The 27,654-nt window shown below is 48.3% G+C and overlaps 1 protein-coding gene across 1 annotated transcript in view; it reads left to right on the top strand.

The window, feature by feature from the left end:
- The first annotated feature begins 730 nt into the window (after positions 1-730).
- SLC29A3 (solute carrier family 29 (equilibrative nucleoside transporter), member 3) overlaps positions 731-27,654 on the top strand; it is a 43,738-nt gene continuing 16,814 nt past the window's right edge. Inside the window, exons 1-2 of the mRNA XM_006889038.1 lie at positions 731-755; positions 1,567-1,865. Of these exons, the coding sequence (XP_006889100.1) occupies positions 731-755; positions 1,567-1,865 (324 nt within the window). The remainder of the gene's footprint in view (positions 756-1,566; positions 1,866-27,654) is intronic.

Genomic DNA, 27,654 nt, shown 5'->3' with positions numbered 1-27,654 from the left:
AAGTGATTAAGAGCCTCAGAAAATCCGCTGGAGGGTCAGCAATGAGTTGGTTCCGAGTCACTGCACCCAACAACAGTTGTCAGGAATAGATCATCAGGCTTTACTTCCTGAGCACTTTTAGTCTGGAAATCCTGCTGAACCCGTTCCACAGTGAGTGACCCTGCTGATATTTGAAATATCACTGGCAGAGCTTCCAGCATCATAACAACGCACAAGGGACAACAGTATGACAAGCTGACACATGGGTGGCAGTTCCTGGGTTTACAGAAGGGGAAACCAGCCCAGGTGTGTGATGCCTTGTACAAGCTCACATGGCAGTAATTACTGGTGGATCAGAATCTTCATTTGTTTTGGGTGCCACCTCAGAAGTGACTTGTCTCTTCATGTGATGTACTGAGGCAGGGAACTCCGGCAGGAGCTGCAATCCAGGCTTAACCACCCACCTTGCCTGTTCTTTGGGCCTCAGTTTCCCAGCAAATGAAATGAGGGAAGGGATTATCAGAGGTCCCTAACCAACCTTCTGAAAAAGCAGCTCTCAACACTAAAGGAGTTTTAAAGTGAATATTGTAGATTTGTTCTTACCATTTTAACTTTTCTATAGATAATAATTTCTGGTGACTCAAAATTCAAAAAGTACAAAAATGTGCAGTGAAATAATCTCCCTCCCTGTCCGCAGCACGTTCCTCAGAGGCAGCCATGTGTTGGAAGTTTCCTAAGTGTTCTTTCAGAGATGGTCAGTGCACATAAGAATACATGTGGGTATGTTCTTGTTGTTGTTGTTATGTACTGTCAAGTTGCCTGTGACTCATAACGACCCTGTGTACAACAGCTCTGAAGCCTGTCCTGTCCTGAGCCAGTCTCACTGACTCCGATACACCTACCCCCATTGCCTCAGTCACTGTATCAATCTATCTCATCTGGGGTCTTCCTCTCCTGTATTGTCCTTTCACCATTTTGAACATGGTGTTCTTCAAGGATTGGTCCCTCCTGGCCACATGCCCGAAGTATGTGAGATGGAGCTTCAAAATCCTAGACTCTGAGAAGAAACTTGGTTTCACCATTTCTAAGACAGACCTATTTGTTTTCTTGGTGGTCCATGGGTCCAGCATCAGAGAGCTGAACAATGACTAAGGATAGCTGAAGAATTGATGCCTTTGAGTTGTAGTGTGTGTATTTATGCCTCATTTTTAATGCAAATAATGTATTTCACACATTGTCCTGGACCTTGTTTTTATCCTATGAAGTGGAAAAGAGGGTATTAACTATCCTGGTTCCTTTTGCACTATAGAGAAATTTGAATGCATTTAGATCAAGTTGCCTTTCTGAATTGATTGCCTTACATGCAGCCTCCCCACGTGTATATGTTGCCCAGGTAGCCCCTCAACGGGTGGGCTTTGTGATCACCTATAGCTCAGGCATCCATCAGTCTCAGATTCTAACTCCCTGTTCCTTAAGCTTGAAGCTTCCCAGCTGGGCTGATCTAACACACCCAAGGGTGGGTGACTACCCAGCTGTCCCTTCCTTCTGCTTCTGCTGACCTGCCTTTCTGTCTTCCTGCTCCAATAGTGGCCATTGTATCAGAGAACAACTTCCGTCACAGTGCAAACTCCACCTACAGAACCGGAAGCACCTCTGTACAAACTGAGCAGGAGGCATTGCTCGAGAAGCTGATAGACAGCCCACTGTCTGGTCTGAAGAGGCCCGAGGACCACTTCAATGGCACCTACATCATCTTCTTCATCCTGGGCATCGGCTCACTGCTGCCATGGAACTTCTTTGTCACTGCCAAAGAGTACTGGTTGTTCAAATTCCACAACTCCTCCAGCCCAGCCACACAGGAGGGCAGTACAGACTCGGACATCCTGGTAAGGCATGTTCCTCCCAGGAAGCCTGTGGGAGCAAGCCTAGGTAGTAAAGGGCGAAGTTTCAGTTGGGTGTACTATTTGACAGAGTTTTACAGGATGCTAGAAATATGTCTGTGAGTTAGGAAACTGCGTGGAGGTTAGTGAATAGAATTCCATCCAACCCTAAGCCAGGCTGTGTTATGTGTGAGGCTAATGCCCCTTAGTGTGGGGAAGATGAGAGTGAGCAAAGCCCAATTCCAGCCCGAGTCAGTTACTTAATACTTGACTGGAAAAATGTTGCAAAAGTGGATTCTGTGCAGCAACCTCTGATACACCCAAGAATTCAGAGTCCACAGGTTTCCAAGTCTCTAACAGCTTCTTCACAGACCATGGCCATCTCAATCATGGCCGATGAGGTGAAGCTAGAATGAACCCTAATTTATAAAATTATGACCAGAATGGGAAAAATTATAGGTCAATGCCCTGCTAGAAACTTAATCTCCTGTTTAAAAAAGAAGGTCATTATGTCCATTGCCTAGCAACCAAGTCTCCTGATCAGCAGACCTGGAAACAGCAGTGCCCCATTCAAAGATGGTGGCCGACCACATGGCCTTGGATGTGTGTCACTTTCCACATTCCTGGAAATAATCCCCTCTCCTGGATCAGGCTCCTGAAAGGGCTCGCTCTGTTTTTTCAGAGTCTCCCATTCCAGGGTTCTGATCTATAATTTTTCCTGTTCCTGTTCCACTTCACCCACATTTTAAGCATCAGTGTCTGATTTTGCTGCACTAGCCATGACAGAACCAGTGGGAACCAGTTTGAAGCACAGATTTGAAGTCAAGAGTGGAGTTAGAAACATTAAGTTCAAGTGGGAGTTACCCAGCTGTGGCTAAAACAATGTGGAAGCTAATTAATTATTCTCTCACCCACAAGTCTAGAGGGGGCTGCCCAAGGTTGATATATATCTCACAGTATCAGAGATCTCCACACAACTGACTTCCATTCCCAAGACCATCTAACAGTCTGAGATTACTGCTAGAGCTCCAGTCAATAATGATAGGAAGAGGAAAAGGGGGAAATGCCCCATGTCTATAAGAATATTTCACACACACTGCTTCTGTTTGTATTGTGTTGGTGAATTCGGTCATGTGACCACACGTGTTGCACAGGACCCTGGGAAATGCAGTCCTTATTTCAGCAACCCCAGCCTCAGCCAAAATAGGTTTGGTAGTTAATAACAAAGTTGTTCTAGTGTGTCGTGTGTTGGCTTGCTAACCTATAGGCCTGTAGTTTTACTCCCCCACCCCCACCCTGGCAACTATTCTGTGGGAGAAAGCTGAGCATCGTCCTTCTGTAAAGATTTACAGCCTCCGAAACCAGGTGGAGGCTCGCTACGAGCTGGAATCAGCTCAGTGGTCTTGAGTTGTTTTGGTGGTTAAGAAATGAGGAGAGTTGTGGTTAAAGCAATTGGCTGCAAATGGAAAGGTCTTCAGTTCAAACTTCTCAGCTGCTCTGTGGGTATCTGCTTCTGGGAGGTGGTCTGTTCTCCTATAGCACAGCTGGGAGTTGGAATCGATGACTTGGCTTGGGTGGCAGTTAGGGGGGAGAAGGGGAAAGAAGCACTTGGGGAACGTGTGGATTTGGAGAATAAGGAGACATTTGGGTAGAATGAAAGCCTGGCCAGTGTCGTGATGGGAGGAAACTGAGGCCTGGGTAAGCAACAGGGAGGTGTCCAGTTTTGCTATGTCGGGGGTCCGAGTAAGAGAGATAAGAGAGAGAATTCGGCTTTGAGGTCATTGCCAGGACCTTGGATGTTACAGTGAGGAGTCAGGATTTGCCTGGCAGTGCACTAAATCCCCTCCAAGTGTAGTTCACTGTCTGGGGCGACCTTTCCCCATGGGCCCCAGCTCCTGCAGCTGACCACAGCTCATCTGCTCTCAGCAGGTTCTCCATAGAGGAGAGAATTTCTGAAGACATGGCAGGGCAGGGGCTGCCAGCTTCCCTCTCTTCCAAGAGTGCCCTCCAGGAAAAGAAAGGGAGACCCCCCCCACCTTTACCCCTCCAGCTATTGGGGCACACCATGTCTCCCCAAAAACACCTTTGAAGGAACTCCCAAGTTTCCTAAGAAGTGCCAGTTGGGAACTATCCTAGAGTCCTGACTGGATTTGTTTGAAGTTGGGTGCGTTGTTGTTGTTATGTGCTGTGTGTTCAGTCCAAACCAACTCAAAGCTAACCCTCCGGCAGGTTTTCAGAAGCTGTGAATTACATGGGAGGAGATTGCTCATCTGCCTTCCTCAGAGCAATTGGTGCATTTGAACCATCTGCCTTTGGGTTGGCAGCGCAACTCCTTGCCACTAAGAATGCTGGCAATTTCTAAGAACTCCACTTTTCTTCACCTCATGAGGACATGTTTCTATTAACCCAGAAGATGGAGCAGTGGGTATAACCTGGTTTCTGCAGCTGAAAAGGCATTTTGGGAGGGTAGACTCCTTAACAGCTAACATCAGCAACACTGTAGTAGATCAGTCTCACTCCTCCAGTGAGACTCAGGGCGCTGGCCTGCGCCTGGCTTCTGGCCCTGCCACTCCCTGTTCTCACCTCTCTGTGCCACCTGGCATGTAAAATAAGGATGAAGGCATTGTCAGTTTCTTCAGGTTGAGGATGAAGTGAATTAGTGTGCGCAAGAAGCACTTGGAGCAATGTCTGGCACCGCGGGGAGTGCTAAGTATTGTTACCATTAACATTTGGGGGATCCAGGCCACACAGGCTTCTGAGCCGCCTGTGGTCCTGGTGAATTTCCGGAGGCTCCAGGCTTAGCTGGGGCGCTTTACGATCTGCTTTGATTTCGCAGTGACTCAGGCAGCCCAGCTTTCTGTGGCCTCTGCAGATTACCCCACCCACTCGGCTTCCTCCTGCAGATCTCTGGCCTGGGCTGGCCCTCAGGGCTGGACTGTCCCCTCACGCTCCACCGCCCAGTCCCAGGCCCAGTCCTGGGAGCAAGCCCTGCTCCGGGCACGGGTGCCGCCCCGCACGGTGGCCACTTGCCTTCCACTGCTCTCGAGCCTCTGCGATCCCTGCCCAGCTGCAGGCACTTAGCATTCCAGACCCTGCTCCGATGCTTTATTGCCTTTTTCCAAGTGCTGGCAGGTGCGGATGTAGTACCTGCGGCTGCCCGCAGCTCCTGGCTCTTGGCATCGGAGATGAGAGACCTGTCACCCCTCGATTCATGAGCCAGCTTTGGGAAGCAAGCATTCTGGGGCGTTTCAGCATTTTGTGGGCCGTTTTTCTTTGCCTAATTCCTCATTTCTGCCATCGCCCCCCCTAGTTCTTTCCCTCTTCCCCCCCCCCCCCCCTTTCCCTGTAAGAGATTGCTGGTCTGCCCATCACCGAGGAGCGCAGGGGGGCAGGTGGGGGAGTCAAGGGAAGCTGACTCCATCCTCCACCTGCAACTCAATTAGCAGTGGGTCTGGATTTCCACCCCTATCCTTTCCTTTTGCTCTTTTCCAGCGATGGGTACATTTGATGGGGAATTTGACGCAGCAGGAATGTTTGCACAGATGTCCCCTCCCATTATATCATTTTCTAGGTCACTTGCCATCCCAGGCACGATTCTTTCTGCCTGGACAGTGTTTTGTGCGGGAGGGTGGGGTGGTAAGCAAGGGCTGGAATGATTTTATTGTGGATCAGGTTACTTTTTGCTCACTCGGCTTTCTCTTTTCTGTCTTTGTAGTAAGAACTTTGAATAAGCCCAATACAGGCTTGTCAGGGCCCTGGGCAAAAAATTAAAAAAGATATAAAAATCCGAGCATAGATGAGCAAGAGAAGCTATAATGAGGGAAGCCGCAGAGGCCATCATTTCCTGGACCCAACCTGGGCCCGTCAAGCAGGCAGGAATGTCTCACACACTCTTGTTAACATTACAAGATTGGCTTTTATTACACCTATTTTTCCAACAAAAAGAGGCTCAGAGAGGAAAAGGAACTTGCCCAAGATCACACAGCTAGGACAGGCTGTAGGGAATTTCCTGGGGAAACTGGGTGGATAGAGCATTGCAAAACTGTTTATACTGAGAGAGGAGTGTTTAGCAGACTGTTTGGAGATGGGGTCCTGTATACCCCCTGACCATGAGGGGCTCCAACAAGTCAATCTCAGTGAGTCAAGGCCAGAGGCAAAAGCATCTATTAGTCCTGGGCCACCTCCCCTCTCCCACTGACACTCCTCTGAGCTCTCTCCACACAGCTCATGGGTGCAACTTGAGAGGCTCAAGGGCTCATGTTGAGGAGACAGCTCTCAGTATTTTGTAAGTTGTGTCTCTCAGCTCCATCACAGCCCTGGAAGCAGGTACTGTTATAATCCATGGTGAGTATTCCCATTTCACAGATGAGGATGCAGCCTCCAATCAACTGTTAGCTCTTCAGGGGCAGTGAATACCGTGCTTGCTGTCCTCATTCATGTGGCTCCAAGCCACCTAACACAGTGCCCAGCGAATAGGATGCAGCTAATACCAAATACATTACTTACTGTACATAATAAGGAGCAAAGCTTTTTACGTCAAAGGGAACAAAGATCTGTGATCGCAGTGGCCAGCACCCAGGGGTTCTGACCTGTTAGGTGGCTTAACTCAGACATGAAGTGGGGTTTCTTCCATAGGGAGGGAAGCCAGCTTGGCCTGGTCCAGCACTGCCTCCCCTTATTTACAGCATGGAGTTGTCACTGATTTAATTTTCTTGAATCCACAATCAGCAGCTATGGTAGCGGCGGTCAGGAGGTCAAAAGGTTTGTTGCATTAAGCAAATCTGCTGTCTTTAAAATCTCTCTGAAGTGTTAAGGCACAATGATGTCAGCTACAAGACTAAGGGGGCCTGACTGTAGTCTTTTCAGTTACTTCCTATGCATCTGAAAGTTGGAAAATGAGTAAGAAGATCAAAGAAGAATTAATGCCTTTGAATTATGGTGTTGATGAGGAGTATGGAATGTCCCATGGACTGCTTAAAGAATAAATGCATTTATGTTGGAGGAAGTTCCTCCCATGTGCTCCTTAGAAGCAAGGATGGTGAAACTTTGTCTCATATACTTTGGGCATTGTTAGGACATGCCAGTTCTTGGGGTGGAAAAGCCATTATGTTGGCAAAAAGCAGAGTCAGAGAAAGAGAGGCAGGCCCTCCAACTGGTGAATTGACAGCAGTGGCTTCGACAGTGAACTTGAAGGTGGTGGATGTTGATTGCACACGGTGGGGCAAGGTCCTGATCTGTTGTTTATAGGCGGTTGAGTTGGAGCTGGCTTGATGATAGCCAACAGCAGCTGTTTATAGCACTAGTGTCACTCTTATTCTTGGTGAAGCCCAAGTGCCCCAGGGAAGCAGGATGGCTTGCTTTGGGAGTTTGTGCTTATGTTCAAAGAGCAGACACTTCACCCGAGGAGGAAGGGTTAAGAGGAACCAGGATGAACTTGTTTGGAGAAGAAGAAACTGGAGGGTGGGTTATCCAAGTTCGTGGCCATGATCAGCCAGCTTTAGCCAGCTTTGCATCTCACATTCCTCCTACCCTTGAGCTACTACTGTCTTCTTTCATATAACCTGGTGAGCTGTTTGTTGTTACTCTGTCCTGTCAAGTTGGAACCAGCTCAAAACTGACCCTCTGTCAGGTTTTCAGAGGCTGCAAGTCGGATGAGAAAAGGTTGCCCACTTTTCTCCTGCAGAGCAGCTGATGGATTTGAACCACCTACATTTGGATTGGTAGTATCACTCCTTACCCACTAGTCCACCAGAGCTAGGTACTTTCATCCTCAGCTTCCGGCTCAGAGAGGTTAGTCCACTGACCCCAGGCCATTTGCTAGTAAGTGACAGAACTGGAATTTGAAATCAGCATGAGGATCAGCAGAACCAGACTTGTGACCAGTTTTCTCTTTGTCCTGACCATGGCCTTGGTCATTCTTAGCCTTGACTGGACAGTCTGGTCACTGAAGGGAGCATTAATAAAATCTCTCCCCGGCCCAGCTGCCCTGGATTCTAAGTCAGTCACAGGAGGGGCCTGGGTGCAAGCATTGTTTCTGTTTGTCTGATTGGGGTGTGGTTTTTTTTTGTGATTTTAAGGGGCATTTACAAAACAAGCTACCGTAATTATAATACAGTGTAACCGCCCTCTCCTACTTCCTGCATGATTCTGGTTCCCATTACTCCTGCTGTCTGAACTGTCTCCTTGGGCAAATGCTACCCTTAGATCTTATATGGTTGGTTATTCTGAGGAGTGAGTATCTCCCTGGTGTTACTCCTCACTTGTTGTATACCATTGGGAACCAACCCTGACACACCTCCCGCCCCCAGCAGGTTTTCACAGCCTGTAAATTGTGCAAGAGATTGCCCATCTTTCTCCTGCGGGGCAGCTGGTGGATTCGAACCACATGCCCTTGGGTTAGCAGTGCAGCTCTTTACCACTGAGCCACCAGGGCTCCCTGTTCACTTTGCAGGCATATCTCTATAAACTCTGGTGGCGTAGCCTATAGTTATGCTGCTAACCCGATTATGCTCCACCAGCAGCTCCTTGGGAGAAAAGTGAGCGATTTCCTCCCAGCCAATTTACAGCCTCAGAAACCCAGTGAGGGGGTCTTTGATGAGTTAATTCCTCCAACTGACATCCATGCTTATTGGCCTCTCTGCTGGATGGCTGCACGCTGAACTGTGGAAGTGAATTTTGTTCCAGGTTCAAGTGAGTGACTAAGGAGATAGTCTTATGAGTCCCGGCCGTCTCTTTCAGGTCAGGAAACCTGGCCATCTTTATGATTTTGAGTTTTGTTCCACATTTTTGCCTACTCTAGGACCTTCTACTATGATGCCTTCTAAAGGGGTCAGCAGTGGGAGCAGGGCACCATCTAGTCCTCTGCTCTCAGGCTGTGGAAGCTTAGATTTGTGTGATCCTTCAGTCTTTGGAAGAATTGTCTCAATGCATCTTGCTTGCTTTCTTCGTGTTTGTTCTGGACAGGGAGACACCAATAAGTAGGTGCATGTTGGCGCATAAGCTTTTTTTTCCCCCATTTTCAATTTTATACATTTTTTTAATAGAATATTTTTACAGTGATTTGAGTGAAAGCTGGCTCATAAGACCCCAGTTGCAATTTACCAAAGGAGAATCTAGGACGTTGTCTTCTTGTGCACTGTGCTGTGCCAGATGACCTTACTGTCCCTGATATGGTGGGCTTGAGGCCCCAGGACCAGCCACTTGTTCTCTTAGGGTGTTTAATTGTGACTGAGAAGTTTACATAACTTTACTCCTATTAACTGTGTATAGACATATTGTTGTTGTTGTGTGATTTTGAGTGGGAACGGACACACAGCTGAGCCTTCAGTGGCTTTTCAGAGGCTGTAAAGTGTCCAGCAGGCAATTGCCCATATTTTTCCGGTACAGCAGCTGGTAGATTCAAACTGTCTGCCTTTGGGTTGGCAGCACAACTCTTTACCCACAAGGCCACCATACTTGAGATATGAATGTGTGTGTCAGAGAAGGGAGATTGGCTCGGGATAGGGCAGAGTTCAGAGTCACTGTCCACAGGGTCATGATGAGGTATAGGAGATATGACGACACAGAATGTGGAAATACTGTCTGCTCATGTGTGTAGTCTTTCACCTGTCTGTTCGTCTTACATGTCTGCCCTTGTATCCACTTATAGATTAATGTTTCTTATTGTGAGTGCATTTCTAGACTCCCCAGAGGAGGATAATGTACAGACAGTTAAGAACTGTGACTCAAGGTTACCATGTGGGGAGAAGTGAGTGGATTCTCTGCTTCCACCAGAAAAAAAGTAAACCAACAAAACTCGCTTGTTGTCAAAGTAGCTCCAACCAGTGACCACACTTGTATGCCAGAACTGTGCTCCATATGGTTGTCAATGACCGATTTTAGGGGAGCAGGTCACCAGGTCGTTATTTTGAGGCCCCTGAGTGGATTGGAACCTCCAGCCTTGTGGTTCACAGCTGAATAACATTAACTATTCATACCATTTAACCATTCAAGGATTCCCCTTTAAGAGAAGTGAACCCCCTTAAGAGGATCCGTTTAACAACTCATTGCAGTCGTGTTCGAACCAGTTTATAGCCGGTCTCCAAGGCTATATAGATCATCACACAGGAGGAGATTGCCACGTGTGAGTTTGAATACCAGAGAGGAGCCGCCTTTCGACGAGCAGCACAATTCCCTATGGGTTGTGCCACCAGAGCACCTTTTAATAGGTGGCAGCCTGTAATTTAGGAAACCCTGCTTTACCTGTTTGCTGTAATCTCTGTCATCGCAGGATGGACTGTGTCCTCATTTTGAAGAGCAGGAAAGTAGAGACAGTAAGTAACTTGCTGGCGCCATCTGGACACCTCGGTGAGAGGAGGGAGCTGCACCCCAAACACATCCGAATTGGCTTCACATTCCCCAGAGCACTTGGCGGAAACTCAGATTCTTGGGCTCTACTCTGTTTGTTTTCCCTCCCATGTTGGGGCTCGAGCACTTGAGTCAGGTGATTCTAACCTGGCTAGCTGGTGGGGAGCAGTGACCAGGAACCCCTTCTCCATGCCATCTCACTGCTCCTTGAGAAGCACCCTTCTGGCAGAGCAGGATCCAGACACTCCTGCAGGCTGACTCTTAGGGCACCCCTCACCAGACCACCTGGCATCGAGTTGACTGATGTGTGGCAGCCCCATGTGTGCCGGAGGAGAATTATCCTCCACAGCATTTCCAGTGCCTTTTTTTTAAGAATATCAGACCTTTCATTTGAGGTACCTCTGGGTGGACTAAAAGCACTGCCCTTTATGAGTAAGTGGCTGAGTGTGGTAACCACACCACACTGTGGTCTAGATTTTTCCTAATGCAGAAGATAATATAAACTTCATTTGGACCCCAAATTTTAAGAGTCGAAATGATGCACACCCATGTTTATTGCTGCATTGTTCACAATAGCAAAGAGATGGAAACAATTCCAGTGCCCATCAACAAACAAATGGATAGAGAAGCTGTGGTATATTCACACAGTGAAATACTATGCAGCATTGAAAAATAAGGAACTCATGAAATAGTATACAAAATGGGTTACCCTGGAGGACATTATGCTCAGTGAAATATATCAGTCACGAAAGGACAAATGCTACATAATGCCACTGTTATAAAACAGGACTGACATCAAGGTTGGGGGGAAACTAAGAAAATGGGAGAGAAATAATGTACACTGCATTGAAACAAATGAGGGAGAGAACTACTTCAAAGAAATATATGATGAGGTATTATTTGCATGACAACAGTCCAGAATAAGAGCTGCATAGTAAAGTGGATGGGGGGGGGGGTAGGAGTTGTATAACAATGAAAGAGTGTTGAGTTGTTGTGTTGTGGTTTGTTTTGGTTTTTATTCCAAAGAGAAAAGCAAACTTGAAGGAGCGTTGGGCGGGGAAGAAAATGTGCAACAATGAGTTAATGGAAATCCATGTTCTCTATAAGCTTTCTTTAAAATCTCAGTTTAAAAAAAGAGTCAAAACGATGGTGCTACGTGAATGGAACCCTGCTATCAACCCAGCACAGGCCGTGGAGGTGACCATTTAGACAGGGCTGGCCAGGCAGTGGGGCCAACTTGCTGTCGTGTGGTGTGGGTGGGAGAGTGGCCCCCAGACCGAGAGGAAGGGCAGCCCCCCAGCTGCCCGTCACTTGGGCTGGTAAGGATGGCTGCCCCAAACCATTTTTTTAGAATCAGAACCAAAAGTGAGTCATTCTTGTTATTCCCTTATCTACCCTCCAATTCTAACTGCGGACCCAGCCACCATGCCGGTCCCAATAAATACACCTGGATGGCTTTTTCTTCTGCTTTTAGTTCCGAGCGTCGTGCAGAGAGAGGAAAAGCCCGACTTGAAATGCTGTCAGCCATGCTTTGGCCACCTTGACTTTTCTAACTCTCTTTTTATTTTCTCCCTGACCACTCTCAGCCGCCTTCCCCGAGCACCACACTCCCTTGCCCTCCTGGGCAATCGATGGCTCTCTCGTGCGCGCTCTCTCTCTGTGCCTTCGATTTTGTTTCCTCTGACACACATCCTTAGAATCCAGAGGCGATTTCCTCGACAAATTAGAACATGGCCTGGGCCTTAAGTGCTCAAATGTCTCTTTAATGTGATTGATCATCACAAGTATCTGGACAATGTAACCCCCATTAGACTCTTTGCACAGAGAAGACCAGCTCCTCTCCTTTTGCCAGCCATCCTGGAAGGGCTGCCATAGTGGCAGTACCTGGTGGGCCTGGCCGGCCTCTTGTCATCCCAGGTGTGTCTTCTCCACCCACCCACCCCCATCCCCCACCCGAGGTCTGCAATAGCTTGTGTCTTTGGCCCATGTGGGCCTCCATACAGAAACAGTCTTGTGTGGGTGACAGCTGCCTAGGAGGATGGCTTGTTGGCTCTTGCTAGGAGTTGCCCCTTTCTGTTGCTTCTCTTGGTTTCCCATCTTTGGAGGCAGTTGGGGTACTCCAGACCCTTTCCCACATGCTGTCCCCTTGGCTTTGGCCACTAGCCATGTGACAGTGATGCTTAAAGGCACTTTGAGGGCTGTAGAAGCTGTGGAGTCAGCCAAGGTTGTACAGGTAGGCGGGGAGCTTTGGGGAAGGCCTGCTTCCTCCTTGCCTTGAGCATGTGGCAGGGGTCAGGCCATGAGGAGGAAGGACAGCTGCTCAGCCACCTGCACCAAAGTGTAAGACCACTTGGGCATGGATGCCTCAGGCTTTCTGCTTCTTGGATACTTCCTGCTGTCTGCTGGAGCTTTTTCTCTCCTGCTGAGGGTCCAGGCTGTGGGTACATAAAAGCCAAACCAGATGCTATGGAGTCAGTTCTGACTAGGGCTGGGTTACTGTCTTCCCACCAGGCCGCAGTGCAGTTTCACCTGCCCCTTACCATGTCAATGACGTGTGTAACCCATATGAAATTGATCACCACAGATTAGCAAGTAAACACAATTGGATCCTGTATACATGCGTTGCTTGGTGCATGCTGGCGCATCCCATGCCTAAGGGTTAGTTTATCCCTGATTTGGCCTCATGGTGACCCCGTATGTGCAAGGTAGAACTGTGGTCTGTAGGGTTTTCAGTGATTGTGGCCTTTTTGGGTATAGATCATCAGGTCTTCCAAGGTGCCTTTCGGTGGAGGTGAACCACCACCCTTTTAATTAGGAGCAGAGCTCGTAAACTTTTGCACCAAGTGGGAACTCTTGAGGATGAATGGGGCTTAAAAAGGTATGAAATCTAAGAGGCTGTCTTGTGACTTGGGGACGTTTGGTGGAGGAGGGGTGCATGGGTTAATAGAGAGAATGGGTTGATAGCGATATCCTTCCTTGCCCATGTGGGATGGGAAGGCCCTGGGTTTCCAGAAGAGTTTCCAGAAAAGCTGGGTTCTGTTTCTAACTCTGCTTCACACTTGCTGGATGTTTTGGGCTCCATTTCTCCATTTCCTCCTTTAAGAAATGAACTTAGACTAGACTAGACCAGGGCTCTGCAGACTTTGTATGTAAAGGGCCATTAGGCTTTGTGGGCCGTACAGTCCATGACAGCTGCTCAACTCCTCCAGTCTAACATGACAGCAGTCACAGCTAATGTACCAGTGAATGAAGTGACCCAGATTTGGCCATGTGACAGGAGTTTGCCAGCTCTAGATGTTTCTTCACATGCAAGCAAGATTCTACTGAAAATTATCCAAAAACGTTTGGAACAATGTGTCAGCAGAGAACTGCCAGATGTGCAAGCTGGATTTAGAAAAGATTGTGGTACTAGTGATATTATAGCTAATGTTAGATGGATCTTGGCAGAAAGCAGAGAGTACGAGAAGAATGTCTATCTGTGCTTTGTTGACTATGCAAAGGCTTTTGACTGTGTGGATCACAACAAGCTATGGCTGACTCTGAGAAGAATGGGAATCCCAGCGCATTTGATTGTGCTAATGGGAAACCTATACTTGGACCAATCGTCAGAACAGAGCAAGGAGACAATACATGGTTCAAAATCAAGAAGGGGGTCCATCAGGAATGTATTTTGTCTCTATACCTTTTCAATCTATATGCAGAACAGATCATCTGAGACGCTGGTCTGTATGAGGAGGAATGTGGCATCAGGATTGGTGGAAGAATCAACAAACTGCGTTATGCGGGTGATACAATCCTGCTTCCTGAAACTGAGGAGGACCTGAAACGCTTGCTGCAGAAGGTCAAGGACTGCAGTCTTCAATATGGATTGAAGCTCAGCATCAAGAAAACAAAGATTCTCACCAATGGGTGAATTGGCAGCATCAGTATGGATGGTGAAGAGATTGAGATAGTTAACAGTTTTAGTTTACTTGGTTCCACAGTCAGCACTCTTGGTAACAGCAGCCAGGAAATCAAGAGACAAATTGCATTGGGAAAGTCAACTGTGAGGGACCTCTCAAGAGTACTGAAGAGCAACGATGTCAGGCTGGAGACTAAGGTGCGCCTGATCCAGGCTATAGTCTTTACAGTTAAGTGTGATGTATTGAAGAGTTGGACAGTGATTAGGGATGATAGAAAGAGAATTGATGCTTTTGAGCTGTGGTGTTGGAGAAAAGTGTTGAATATACCATGGACTGCTAGGAGAACTAACAGGTTTGTCCTGGAGAGGGTGAAGCTGGAGTGCCCCTTGGAGTCAAGGACTTTGAAGCTTCGTCTGACATACTTTGGGCACGTTGCAAGGAGGGACTGGTCCCTAGAAAGGGACATCGTGTTTGGGAGAGTGGAGGGACGTGCAGGAGAAGAAGACCCTCAATGAGATGGATCAATTCTGTGAGTGGAGTGGTGGGAATGAGTGTGTTTGAGACAGCGAGGTTGGTACAGGATAGAATGACATTTAGGGCTCTTGTACATAGGGTCGCTATGAGTCGCGAGCGACTAGATGGCACATAACAACAACAATAACAACAACAGATGTGTCCTTGTGGTATTTTCCCAGCACTAGTGATAAGAAACTGCACTGCAATCCCAAAGGAACCTAGTTCAAATCCACCAGCTGCTCCACAGGAATAGGGTGGATAATCTCCTCCCATGCAATTAACTGCCTATGAAAACCCACCAGAGGGTTCTGACTCGACAGTGTATAACAACAACCATGTTAACATGCATGCAAAAATTGGACAATAAATAAGGGAAGGTCAGAGAAGAATTGATGCCTTTTCATTTTGGGGTTGCTGAGCCATGAATATCCCATCAACTTCCAGAAGAAACACATCTTTCTTGAAGGAAGCATGATCAGGATGCTCCCGAGAAGTAAAGACGGTGAAACTCCATCACAGATACTGTGTGTGTGTTGTCAGGAAGAGCTAGTCTTTGGATAAAGATATTATACTGGGACAAGTAGCCGGTCATCCAGAGATAGGAAGATCCTCAAGGAGATTCAGTGAGCTGGCGTAAGGATGGTGTTAGGTTTTGATCTGTTGCACACAGGGGTCACTATGAGTCAGGGGCAGCATGATGGTAGCCAACAACAGCAGGGTCCTGTGAGGAGCTTGCCCTGCTTCCAAGTCCCTGGTGGTCTCCTCGAACAGATCGGTCCTTGGAACCGCTGTGGAGCATAATTCTGCCCCTGCACAAATGGGGTCCTCATGGCTTGGGGTCTAGAACTGGCACTCTGCTTTAGTTTTCTTCATAGCACTTATCCCTACCTGACATTCTATCTATCTGTTTATCTATTTAAGGGTTTACTAACCTCCTTGTCTACTAGACTCTTAGCCCCATGAAGGCAGAAAGCTTATAGCTAGATCACCTCTGCCTAGAATATTTATTGAGCTCAATAAATATTTGTGGAATGTTGAATTAATCTGTAAGTGCTTGTGGAGGACCCATCACATTCAAAATCAGGAAAGGAATCCATCAGGGATGCATCCTGTCTTCATACTTTTTCAATCTATATGCAGAACAGATTATTCAAGAGGCTGGACTTTATGAGGAGGAATGTGTTATTAAGATCAGAGGAAGACTCCTCAACAACCTGCACTATGCAGATGACACAACCTTGCTTGCCCAAACTGAGGAGAACCTGAAGTATTTGTTGCAAAAAGTCAAGGACTACAGTCTTCAATATGGATTGAAGCTCAACATCAAGAAGACAAAGATTCTCACTGCTGAGCCAATTGGCAGCACTATGACAGATGGAGAAATTAAGATTGTTAACAGTTTCAGCTTGCCTGCCTCCACAATCAACTCTCTTGGCACCAGTAGTCAGGAAATAAAAAAATGGCTTGCATTAGGAGAATCTGCCATCAGGGACCTCTCCAGAGGGCTAAAGAGCAATGATACCAGTCTAGAAACTAAGGTGTGCCTGATCTATGCCATGGTCTTCACAATTACTTGTTATGCATCAAGAGCTGAACAGTGACTAAGTATGACAGAAAAAGAATTGATAACCTTTGGGTTGTGGTGCTGGAGAATAGTATTGGACATACTATGAACTGCCAAGAGAACAAACAGGTCTGTCCTAGAGAGGGTGGAACCAAATTGCTCCTTGGAGAGAAGGGTTTTGAAGCTCTGTCTGACATACTTTGGGCACATTTCCAGAAGAGACCAGTCCTTGGAGAAGGACATCATGCTTAGAAGGATGGAGGAATAGAAGAAAAGGGGAAGATACTGGAGGAGATGGATTGACATAGTAACTAGGATAATGAGGTTATGTCAGGTGTGTCTGAGTCAGGATATGACAGGGTTCAGAGTTACTGTGCATAGGTCACTATGAGTCACAGCAATTCAACAGCTCATAACAACAAACAATACCATGTCAGTGCTGGAGCAGAGGAAAGAGAAAAAGGATGGCAGACTCATTACCCCAGGATTTTGTGCCTTAGATCCAGGGGCTTTGGCATTCCATTGTGGAGTCATTTTTTCACCTGTGTGCCACATCACACGGAGCCAGCCCCCTTTTCTCACCCCAACAACAGGGCTCAACAGTCTCAGCCCAAGCACGCAGGCCTGAAACTCACAGCCATCAAGTTGGAGCCAACTCATAGTCGACCCTCCAGAAGGTTCTTAGAAGCTGTAAACCACACAGGCAATTTCCCGTGGAGCTGCTAGTGGATTTGAACTGTCTGCCTTTAAGTTAGCAGCGTTAACTCCTTACAGACTCTACCACCAGAACTCCCTAAACACATAGTGTTTGCTCGATTTCCCTCTGTCCTTCTACTTTCTCACTAATTCCATCAGCAGGTCCTACCAGTGCTACTTCAGAGTGCCTCCAATCCCTCTAATTCCACGCCTCCTGCCCAGTCTAAGCCTCTCTGGCTGCTGGCGTCCAGTCTGCTTCTCCGATCGATTCTCCATGGGCCCCACAGAAGTGATCTCTCTAAGACACTGTGCCCAGTAATAGCCAAGTTCTTGGGTTAGATGACTGGGTTTGAGCTGTGTGACCTGCTGCATAGAGTTTTCAAGGCTGGCACCTTTCTGAGCAGGTCACCAGGCCTGTCTGCGGAGGGGTCCCTGTTTAGGTCCAGATCACCAACCTTTCAGCAAAGTTAGGACCCACAACTGTTTGTGCACCTAGTCTCTCCTGAGAACATGGAGAAGGCTCAGGAATTGTGTTTCTCAACTATTTAAAAATCCTCCGGTAGCTTTCCTTTACTATCTAAATTTTTACTTCACTGTGAGCATTGCCCTTTCTTTTCTGTTTATAACCTGGTATGTCAGGTGTTTGATCAAACACATGTTGTTCCTACCTCAGAGCTAACCACGTACTGTTTCTTCCACCCAGAATGCTTTTCCCTTCACTCTGCACACAGCAGACCCTTACTTTGTGGGTCTTTGCCCAAACATCACTTGCCATCTTCAAGAGCTCCCCTCTCTCTTTGTAGTATCCCCATGAAGCTCTATTTCCACCCTTTGTTCAGGTTTCTTTTTATTCTCCTTACCATAACTTGCTCCCTTTCTTTCTCCCTTGCTGGGTACTGACTTCTCCCTGCCTCCCCTACTAGGGAAGACATCTATCTTGTGTACCCCGGTGTACGCAGCCCGTGTAGATACACATATAATGTACCCAGTATTATGTGTTGAATGAGTGAATGTGTTCTCCGTGGTCAACTGTCTTGAACTTTTACTGAGTGACTAAATATATGCATGAATGAGTGGCTGCTGCCAGCTGCTTCTTGCTCTCCACTGCCTCCTCCCACGCATGGCCCGTGATTCCCTCTGGTCACAGCCTTAGTCACAGCGTGTTGCTATCCCAAAGCCCCCTGTTGCTCCCCAGTAACCTCTGAAAGAAACATTCTCCTTCAGCCCAGTACTTGAGGCCATCCCTTAGTCTCCCTGTTCACCTCTCTTACCTCCACTTACACCTTCATTTAACCAAACTAGAGCTCCCCAAGACATCCTGAAAGAGAGCCAAAAGAAAGGGGACAGTGCACAGAGGAGCCCAAGGGACAAGGGGGCAAAGCTTTGCAGCAGTGAGAGCACGGCAGGCGAGCATTGTGAGGGGGTGGGCTTTGGCCACATGGACTAGCCTGGAGTGGAGATGGAAGGGGTGATCGGCCAGGCCCAGGAACAGCCTGAGCAGAGACAGAGAGAGGAGAGAGGTGGGAAGACCAGGAGAGTGCAGTGCTGGTTTGTTGTGCCTGGAACCCCAAGTTGATGGGAGGGGGGATCTTGTGGAAATTTGACAGAGATGATTATGTGGAAACAGGAGCCACAGGCAGGAGGTGGCCCTGGGAGTGAGGATGACAGGAAGTGAATGGGCAAGCAGTGGAGTCTTCAAGGAGTTGCCCGCATCTTCTTTTGATGGCTTTTGGGTTGAGGCATGTGGAGTTTGGGCTCAGCGGGACCCCCAGTGGTGGTGTCCAGCAGCGCTAGAAGCTGATCTGGAGGCAGGTACTGGTGAGGAGTGAGGGTCATGAACCCAGTGGTGATGAGTTTCCCAAGGAATGGGAATGGAGGGGTCTGAGTTAAGGACGGAGCTCAGGAGGTACCTCTGTCTGGGCAGCTGATGGGCAATGCAGGTGGCTTTAGGAGTAGGAGGCCTTGGCCAGGAGGAGGGGGGCTGCTGAGACAACACCAAGACCCTTTGAGGGTGTTTCCCCACAAGCTTGGGAGGGCTTAAGCATTTTCAGGGAGCTTTGCTTAGAAGGGAGGGACTGGCCTGGGGGCTGGAGTCTGCAAAGTCAGTCTGCTGTGCTCGGGGAGATCTGAGTGAGCCTCTCTGGCAGGTGATGAGAGAGAAGGTACCAGCAAGTGAAGGAGGGAGGAGATGCAGGCTCACAGGTCTAGGAGAAACCAGCTGCTGGAGGAAGAGCCCATTCACTCCAGAAAGCCCTGCACAGGAGGACAAAGAACATTCCTGAAAGCTTTAGGAACTTTCAGGAACTGCTTATCTTCTGGCAGAGATTTCAAAGGAGACGTGACAAGAGATGTAGGAGAAGGGGAAGGCCTCGGAGCTGTGGAGAGCAAGATTTATAGTAGCCCCTGTGAACCCAGGCCCAGACATGGCCAGAGAGGCCAGTTGACAGAAGAGGATATTATAGTAGCATTCACCTCCGTCTTTAGAGTACTGTCTGCAGCCTAATCTGTCTGGCCAGCTTTCCACCCAGGGGACCTCACTCAGCTCTGTTCTGTCCTTGGCCCCTGGGCCCTTGCATGCCTAGCTGGATCCTGGGCCCCTTTCTTCCTGTTTGGCCACCCTTCCTAGTTCACCTGTGTCCTTGGCCAAACATCCATTTGCTTTCTTGGGCTGAGACTCCAAACTTAGTCCTTGGAACCCACCAACAAGGTGCAAGCTGCACACTTTGTAAGGGCATCTGCCCCCTCTTAGCCTGCCCAGGAATGACTCTGGCCAATGCAAAGAGTTGAGGGCACAGCCTAGTAACTTCCCAGGCCACAGAACTCGGCTATCCAGAGGTGGCAAGTTTGCAACGGCAAACTATTCTTGGCTCCAGCCTCCTTGCTGCTGCTAATTTCATGCCCCTGTGATCCAGGTAATGCTCTGCTGCCTTGAGCTGCCACCCCAGGCTCCAATCGCTTTTTCTTGCCCAGCAGGAGCCCAGCTGCCTCTGCTGCCGAGTTCTGGAGGTGGGGGGCACCGAGCTGCTCGCAGAAGCGCCCAGCCACACGGGCTCAGAGGCTGAACGGCTCATGACTAATTTGCTGCACTTTTTTTCCAAGAGCCCAAATGGCATTCAGGGGAGAGAAAGCTTAACCAGGGCCTGCCAGAGATAAACGGGCTCATTTCGGGGCCTCCCTGCCCGAAGAAACCTCGTTACCTGGACTCTGAGCCTGGAATTAAATTCTTTCCAGAAGAGACGCTTAGCACGGAGCCTCTCAGCATGGCAGAGGAGAGGAACTGTTCCCCATCAGAGAATGGGCCTCACATCTGACCAGCTGGCTCTAGTGGGGTTTTAAATAGCATTTGAAGAGCCTCCCCACCATCCCAACTGCCCCCCCCCCCCAAACCTCCCGCCTTTCCTGGTGTTCCTGAACTGAGCCAGAGTGTCATGGATGAAAATGAGTTTCCCCTATCACCAACACAAGTGCATTAACACCCATGGCCAGGTCAGAAGGGGCTTGTTCATACTCACTCACCATCTGCGAGACCCTCAGTACCTGGCACTCCCAGTCAGGCTTGGTTCACAGGCTCCACTTGAGGTCTCCCTCACCTCTAGGGGGCTCTGCTGAGGTTTGTTTTTAACAGAAGGCTGGGCCACCTGCCTCTGGTTTCCAGGTGTGAAAGGTGTACTTAGCATGGGCTGGTGGCCTAGTGGGGAAGGAGTAGCATTGCTAGCCGAAAGACAACAGTTCAAATCCACCCGCTGCTTCTCAGGAGAAAAATGGCTAATCTCCTTCCGTGCTATTTACAGCCTCCAGAAGATGAGCTATGATGTTGTTATGTGCTGTCAAGTCGCCTGTGACCCTACTTACAACAGCTCTGAAGCCTGCCCTGTCCTGAGCCAGTCTCACTGATTCTGACATGCCAAACCCCAATGCCACTATATCAGTTCATCTCATCTGGGATCTTCCTTTCCTGCACTGTCCCTCCACCCTTCCATGCATGATGTCCTTCTCTAATGGTCGGTCCCTCCTGGCCACATACACAAAGTATGTGAAATGTCCCTTCCAAGTCCCAGCCTCCATCCTTTTCTGGTGGGCTATGAGTCACTTCTAACTCAATGGCAGTAAATTTGAGTTTGCGTCCTCATTAGCAGGACTGTTACCTAAGAAGGCTGACAGAAGTTTTCTTTCTAAATAGTTGTTTTCTTCTTAGGGGACCTCTGTTGACACTGACCCTTGGTGACCCTGCTTGATCCTGGGCCATCTTCAGCCTCTGCTCTGCTTACGCCCATTGCTGCAGTCACTGTATCAATCTGTCTGGAGGATCTTCCTCTCACAGATTGACCCCCCACTTTTCCAAGCATGATGCTCTTAATGATTCTCAGAACTGACAGCTTCTGGACATACACAGGAGAGATGGGTAGTGCAGATAGAGAAGAGAAAAGGAACTTCTTTTCCCTTGGCCTTGTCCACCATGGCAAGCAACAGAGAGAGACATCAAACCCTATTGTTTGTGTGAGGCCTGTCACCTACACTTAGGGGGTGGGGCGAAGGGAGGATGCCACCCTGAGAGACGGACCTCACACTCATAGAACCTCAGCCCCCAGGAGCTGCGTGCTCTGGTTGCTTCAGGGAAGGCTCACAGGCTGCTGGCCCTGCCCCTTGGGACGCACTGATCCCGAGGACAGCATGTAGGCGTGTGAGTCTGTGGAAGAGGAACCTCACTAGGGTCCCTCATGACTGTAGGGTGATATAAATTGCTTCCCACCTCAGCCTGGCTCTACTCACATCAGAAGCTCCTGTTTGCAGCACTCAGTGTGAGCCTCTACGTAGTTCATCTACCTTCCTGAACCTCAAGCTCCTTATCTGTAAAATGGGAGCAATTCCAACTCTGTCTCCCTCTCATAGGCTACAGTGAGACCAAACAGACTGAAGTCTGTGTGGACTGTTTTGTCCAAACCTTCAGAGTTAACTGGTGTCACTCAGGGTTCCCATTTCCTTACTTGACCTGTGCCTCTGGCCAGGTATGAGTGCACGAACGTCCCCTCCCAAGATGCAGGTAATGGCAGGTGCAGATTATACTGGGAATACTTGAGGGTAGGATGATTACGGGAGACCCTCTGCGGAAGAAAGGCCTGTGGTCTCCTGCCTGGTTGCAGCCTCCTGAGGTAGAGAACCTGATTGGGGAAGCTCTCATCCCCTCTGCCCTCCAGCCCTGCCTTCTTGCTGAATCACCTGTCCTTGAATAAGGACACTGAGTCCTGCTTGAGGTGTCACAGATAGACACAGGGCTGGCATATTGCATGGTGCAGAGGGAATCCACTCACATCTTGGTCTGCTGGACGGCAGTCCCAGGAGTTGTGGGGAGCACAGCCACTTCTGTCATGTACTGGGCTCCAGGCCAACAACCTGATGGTCTGCTCACCCTTCCACACCTCAGAGTGTGGGCTTGGCCTTTTTTTATTCACTTCTAGGTGGTCACAGGGCACCTGAAGGGCCTTTTGAGGTAGATAGTCAGTGGAGGCCAACTAGGGCAGGTGTTGTCCCTGTGCCACACCCCTACTGGGTGGACATTATCCATTATTTGGGGGATGGCAGTACTGTTACCATCCTAATTACAGTGCATCTGCACTAGGATGTCTTTCCTTGAGTAAAATGGGAGAAGGCAGCTTCAACACTCTGTGGAAGAAAATGAGATGAACCCAGGAGGCAAGTGCCAGGTGTATCTCCTCAAAGTACATGATCAGGGATTGAACATATTGGATGTTTCTTCTGGTTGTTTGGTGCCATCCAGTTCATTACAGTTCACGGTGACGCTATGACCGATAGATCTGACCCTTGCCCTGTCCTGCACAATCCGCATGATCTCAGATATGTTCAAGTTCATAGTTACAGTCAGTGTGTCAGTCCAAGGTCTTGTTGAGGGACTTCCTCTCTTTCTCTGAACCTTCATCTTTCCTAACATGAGGTCTTTTTCCAAGGACCAGCCCCTCCTAACAACACGCCTCAAAGCATGTGAGACAAAGTTTCACCATCCTTGTTTCTAAGGAACACTCTGGCTCCACTTCCTCTTAGACAGACTTGTGTATTGTTTTGGCGGTTCACAATTCAAAGACATCACTTCTCCTGTCATCATTATTCATTCTCCAACTTTCAGTTGCATGAGAAGCAATTGGAAATACCATAGCTTGAATCAGGCACACCTTAGTCTTTAAACTGACATCATTACTCTTTAGCACTGAGGCCAAGCCTAGTGTGAACATACTCTACTAGGGTGAAAAGTAATAGTGAGGAGGTGAAAGAAGTGAGGCAGGGATGGAGGGAGGACATTTGAGGTGTCTAAGACAGAACTGTCCACAGCTTTGCAAATCAATACAATTGGTTGCTGAGGCTCCTGGGTAGAGAAATCATATTGGTGCCAGAAAAGAGGATTGGCAAGCAACTTATATACTAATGCCTCCCATATCGTGTCTCCCATTGGCAAAAGTCTACATCATAAAACTCAAAGAGTGCTATCAGGCCTCTGGTAGCCACATGGGACACATGGGGATAGCCTCTGGGGATGTTGCCTGGCCAGTGTGCAGGGGGGACAAGCATCTTTCCTTGTCATTTGACTACTCTTTTGCTGGTAGCACTAACGGTGACTTTATGATCTTGGGACCGACCCCTGTGTCCAGGAAGCAAGGCAGGTACTGGAGGGGCGGGTAAGGCCTGCAGCCCTGGGGCAGCACATTAACTAGGTCTGGTTGATCAAAACCAGTACTGCCACTTCCACAGTGACACCAGTCTCAGAAGAAGGTTCGGTAGGGACAGAGAAGGTCAGCAGGCACAGTCTCTGTTCCCTTCACTCATGCCTGGAATTATTTTGAATAAGGAATTTTCATCACAGAATGGAATTTAAGTTGAAATAGGAAAGCTGGAATATTCAGGAAAATTCTGATCATAGCAAACCAGCCATTGGAAACTTCATGTATTAGTTATCTGTCCATTGCTGTGTAGCAAAATATCACACGTAGTGGCTTAACCCGCACACACCTGGTCTCACAGTTCTGTGGGCCTGGGGTCAGTGTCCTCTCAGTTGATTATCTGCTGCAGGGCTGTGGCCTTATCTGTGGCTCAGCTGGAGAAAGAGCAGCTTCCACACTCACTTGAGGGTTGGCAGAGGTCAGTTTTTCCTGGCTGTAGGACTGAAGCTTCAGTTCCCTGCTGGCTGTTGTCTGGAAGGCAGCCTCATCAACTAGGTAGGGGTTGATCACCTGCTACTTGAGAGTCCAGCACAATGAGATCTATAGTACATGCAATCACGTACACACACGTACATGTACACATGTCATGACTGTGTGTCAACTTTGCTACGTTCTGTGTGAATAGGAGGAAGTCATTCTCCAGGGGAGGGGAACACATAGCACCCTCAATATCAGGAGGCGAATCACGGGGATTATTTAAGGGACTGTCTGCCACATCCATTGTTACTAGAACTCTACTTTGGTGCGTCCCTGGGTGGCAACTACTAACCTAAAATTTGGCAGTTCAAACCCACCCAATGGTACGGTGGAAGACCAGTCTTGGAGATAATGCTTTCATACAAGTAAGAGCCAAGGATATCCCCTGGATCAGTTCCACTGTCACATGTGTGGCATGTGAGTCAGCATGTACTTAACAATAGTGGGCTTTTTTGTTTGTCTTATTCTACTTATAGGTAAAAGTAGCAAGTAAGTAAAATAAAATAAAAAGAAAGTAAAATTTTAAAAATAAGTAAATCACATGCTTGTATCAGGAATTAAAGAATTGGTCTTTGTTCGTTTTTTTGTAAAACGAGTGAACCTACAGCACACGTAGGCAGCCCAGGGTCAAGCCCACTCTCTCCACCAGCTTGTTCTGTGTCAGGCAGGGAAATGGGCTCAGTCAGCAGAGAAAGGGGCAGAGCCTCATCCAGTGCTCAGTATTTAAAATATTCCAACATGAAAAAGAAAACCTTTCTGCTTAAATATCAGCCAACAAGAACAGAAAATCCTCCATTCCTAAAATGTCCACCGTGTGAGCCTGTTTGGAAAAGCTGAAGCGGTGATTTCCAATCTCAGGCAAGGACCATGCACTATGGAATGAGCAACTGTGGGGGGAGAGACCCTCACTGGGGCTCATATTAGGGAGGTCGCAGCCCCCAATGCAGCCCTAGGAGGCTCAGCCCCTGGCTGCTCCCCCCCCCCCGCCCGGTGCACCAGCCTCACGTAGGCCCAGCCACTGTGTCAAGATGTAATTGACGGACTGCTTGGCCAGTCTAGGCTCGACTGAGCCCATCAGGGCAGGAACAATGAGGGCGCCTTGGAGGCGGAAGGCTATTTCTATGGCTCATGGTTGATGGACCGCACTGTGATTATCACTTTAATTGCAAGGGCCACCACGACCTTATATTCAGGGTGCAGATTTCAGAGACCACAAAGCACTTTGCTGGCTTGGAAAGGGACCCCAGAACAGTATGTTCTGTGACTGGAGTCTTAAGACCAGAACTCGGCCACGGTGTCATCTCTCTTCTTGGCCTCCCAGTTGCAGTTAAATTCTCCTAGAAAGGGAAATCCAGTCTCTCCTCCTCTGAGACCCTTCCCCAGTCCATATTCATTCCTGTCCTCATGACCACTCCCTCCTTGGCTCTACTCATGCCTGTTGGCTCACCTGCCTATATAGAATTCACCACTTGTACCTCTGATGAGACTTGACAGCACATCAACAACAGCCTCTGATTGGGGGGGGGGGCAAGGAAGAAAAAAAACCCCACATGCAAAATTCCAACATCTCTTTTATCCCCCCCTGTGAATTGGAACCAACTTACAGTGACTCTCCAGTGGGTTGTCAGAGGCTGTAAATCGCGCAGGAGATTGCCCGTCTTACTCCTTCACACATCTCTTCTAGTGGTGTTAAAGACCCCTCATGCCACACACTGTCCTTCATTCCCACTGGGACACTAGGTTTCTGAAGAACAAATACCCCTGTTCCCTCATTCCTTTCCTGGCAGAATTCTTTGCACATTGTAGATACTCAAAGTGTCTCCTCAGACAAATCTAAACTTTGCCGAGAAGAATGCTTACAAGTTTCTCCATTTCTTCTTTTTTTTTGAGGGTAAAACAATAAGATTCCTATAAATCCCTTGCATTTTTTACATGCTAAAAGATACAAGATACATGCTTAATAAAAATCCCTGAGCCAAATGCCTTGCCTGTTCCCATTCACAGTGCCCAATGTGCTAGAGTAGAATGGCTCCATGGGCTTTTGTTGGCTGTGTTTTTACAGATGCAGATCACCTGGTCTTTCTTCTGCAGTGCTTTTGGATGACTTTAGGTTAGTCACGGTTAATAGTTAAGTGTGAGGGGCCATAAATGTTTCATTAATATGCGTGGGCTATGATCGCCTTGGAAAAGGTGCAGCCAGAGTGCTCTTTGGAGGCAAAGATGGCAAAGCTTCATCTTCCACACTTTGGACGTGTAGCTAGGTGAGGCTAGTCCCCAAAAAGGCCCGTCGTGCTTGGAAAGACAGAGGGGGGCAGTGAGGGAGAGGAAGAGCCTGAACAAGATGCATTGACGTGATCACTTCAGCAGGGAGCTCTAGTGTGTCAGAGATGATGAGGACAGCACAGGATAGGGCAGAGTTCAGGTTGACTGTTCATAGATGGCCATTAGGAGTTGTTCTCGACTCAGTGGCACGTAACACCAACAAGCTGTGATCACGCTTTAGAGGACAGCATTGCTTCTGACCTGGGGTTCATGGTGTAACCCAGTGGCCAAAGCCAAAACAAGCCAGCTCTTCTCAAGGACTTTTTTTATTCCAGTTGAGTTGAGATATGTTGTTTTCTGTGTCATCAAATGACCTGCATCTCATAGTGACCCTATGAACAGCAGCCCAGATCCCGTATGTTAAGGCATTGTTGCTATGTGCTGTTGAGTTGGAAGTGATTCGTGGCTGACCTTCCAGCAGGTTTTCAGGGGCAGAAATTTTCAAAGGAGGAGATTGACTATCCTTTACCTGTAGAGCAGCTAGTAGACTGGAAGGACGTGCCTTTAGTAAAAGATCTCTGGGGCTTACAGCTGCGTGCCGCTACTTCAGTCAGGGGTTCCATCCTGCTAGAATCAGGAGATCCTTCACCCTGTTTGTGTCCTCATGCGCTCTCTGCCATGTTACTGAGCAGATCCCCGGAAAATGCCCCCTTTCCTCACACGGGCCAGTCCAGGAGCCACCTTCCAAAATGGGTTTAATCTTCAGTTGCAGCTCTATTGAGGAGCAAATCCAAAGTCAGAACAGACTTTCTCAGCAGGGAGCTGGGCTTGGCATTTATCCAGGGGGGGTCCCACTTTGCTCCAAGACTGTAAGACGTAGTTGGGTTGCAACAAAACCATTTGGGTGATCCTGCAATTTGACAGTGCACTAGGAAGGCTGGTAAGTCAAAAGTTTTACTTTTTTTTTTTTTAATCTATTGGGTTCTGCTCTCATTGCCTCATAGGTGGATGGGACAGGTAGAGCGGGTGATGATATGAGCTGCAGAGCATCAGGGACTTCACTGAGGAGGGACAGTCCCCTACCTGTCTTCTGTTCTCCCCCTGGGTGGCCAAGTGTCAGGAGGGATAGTGTCATAACCATCCTGTGTCCCCAGCTTGGGCAGCAGGGCATCAGGGACTTCACTGATGGAGAGACAACGTCCTATCCAGCTTTTTGTCCCCAGCACCCAGCACAGTTCACATGGTGCCTGGTGAGCAATGACATGAGTGGATTTAGCTCAGAGATGGGATTAGGACCATGATAT

The sequence above is a fragment of the Elephantulus edwardii genome, unplaced genomic scaffold, assembly GCF_000299155.1.
Source record: "Elephantulus edwardii isolate Elephantulus edwardi_28Jun2011 unplaced genomic scaffold, EleEdw1.0 scaffold00074, whole genome shotgun sequence".
Taxonomy (NCBI): Eukaryota; Metazoa; Chordata; class Mammalia; order Macroscelidea; family Macroscelididae; genus Elephantulus; species Elephantulus edwardii.
The sequence above is the reverse complement of the archived record's forward strand: the minus strand, read 5'-3'. Positions and strand labels throughout refer to the sequence as shown.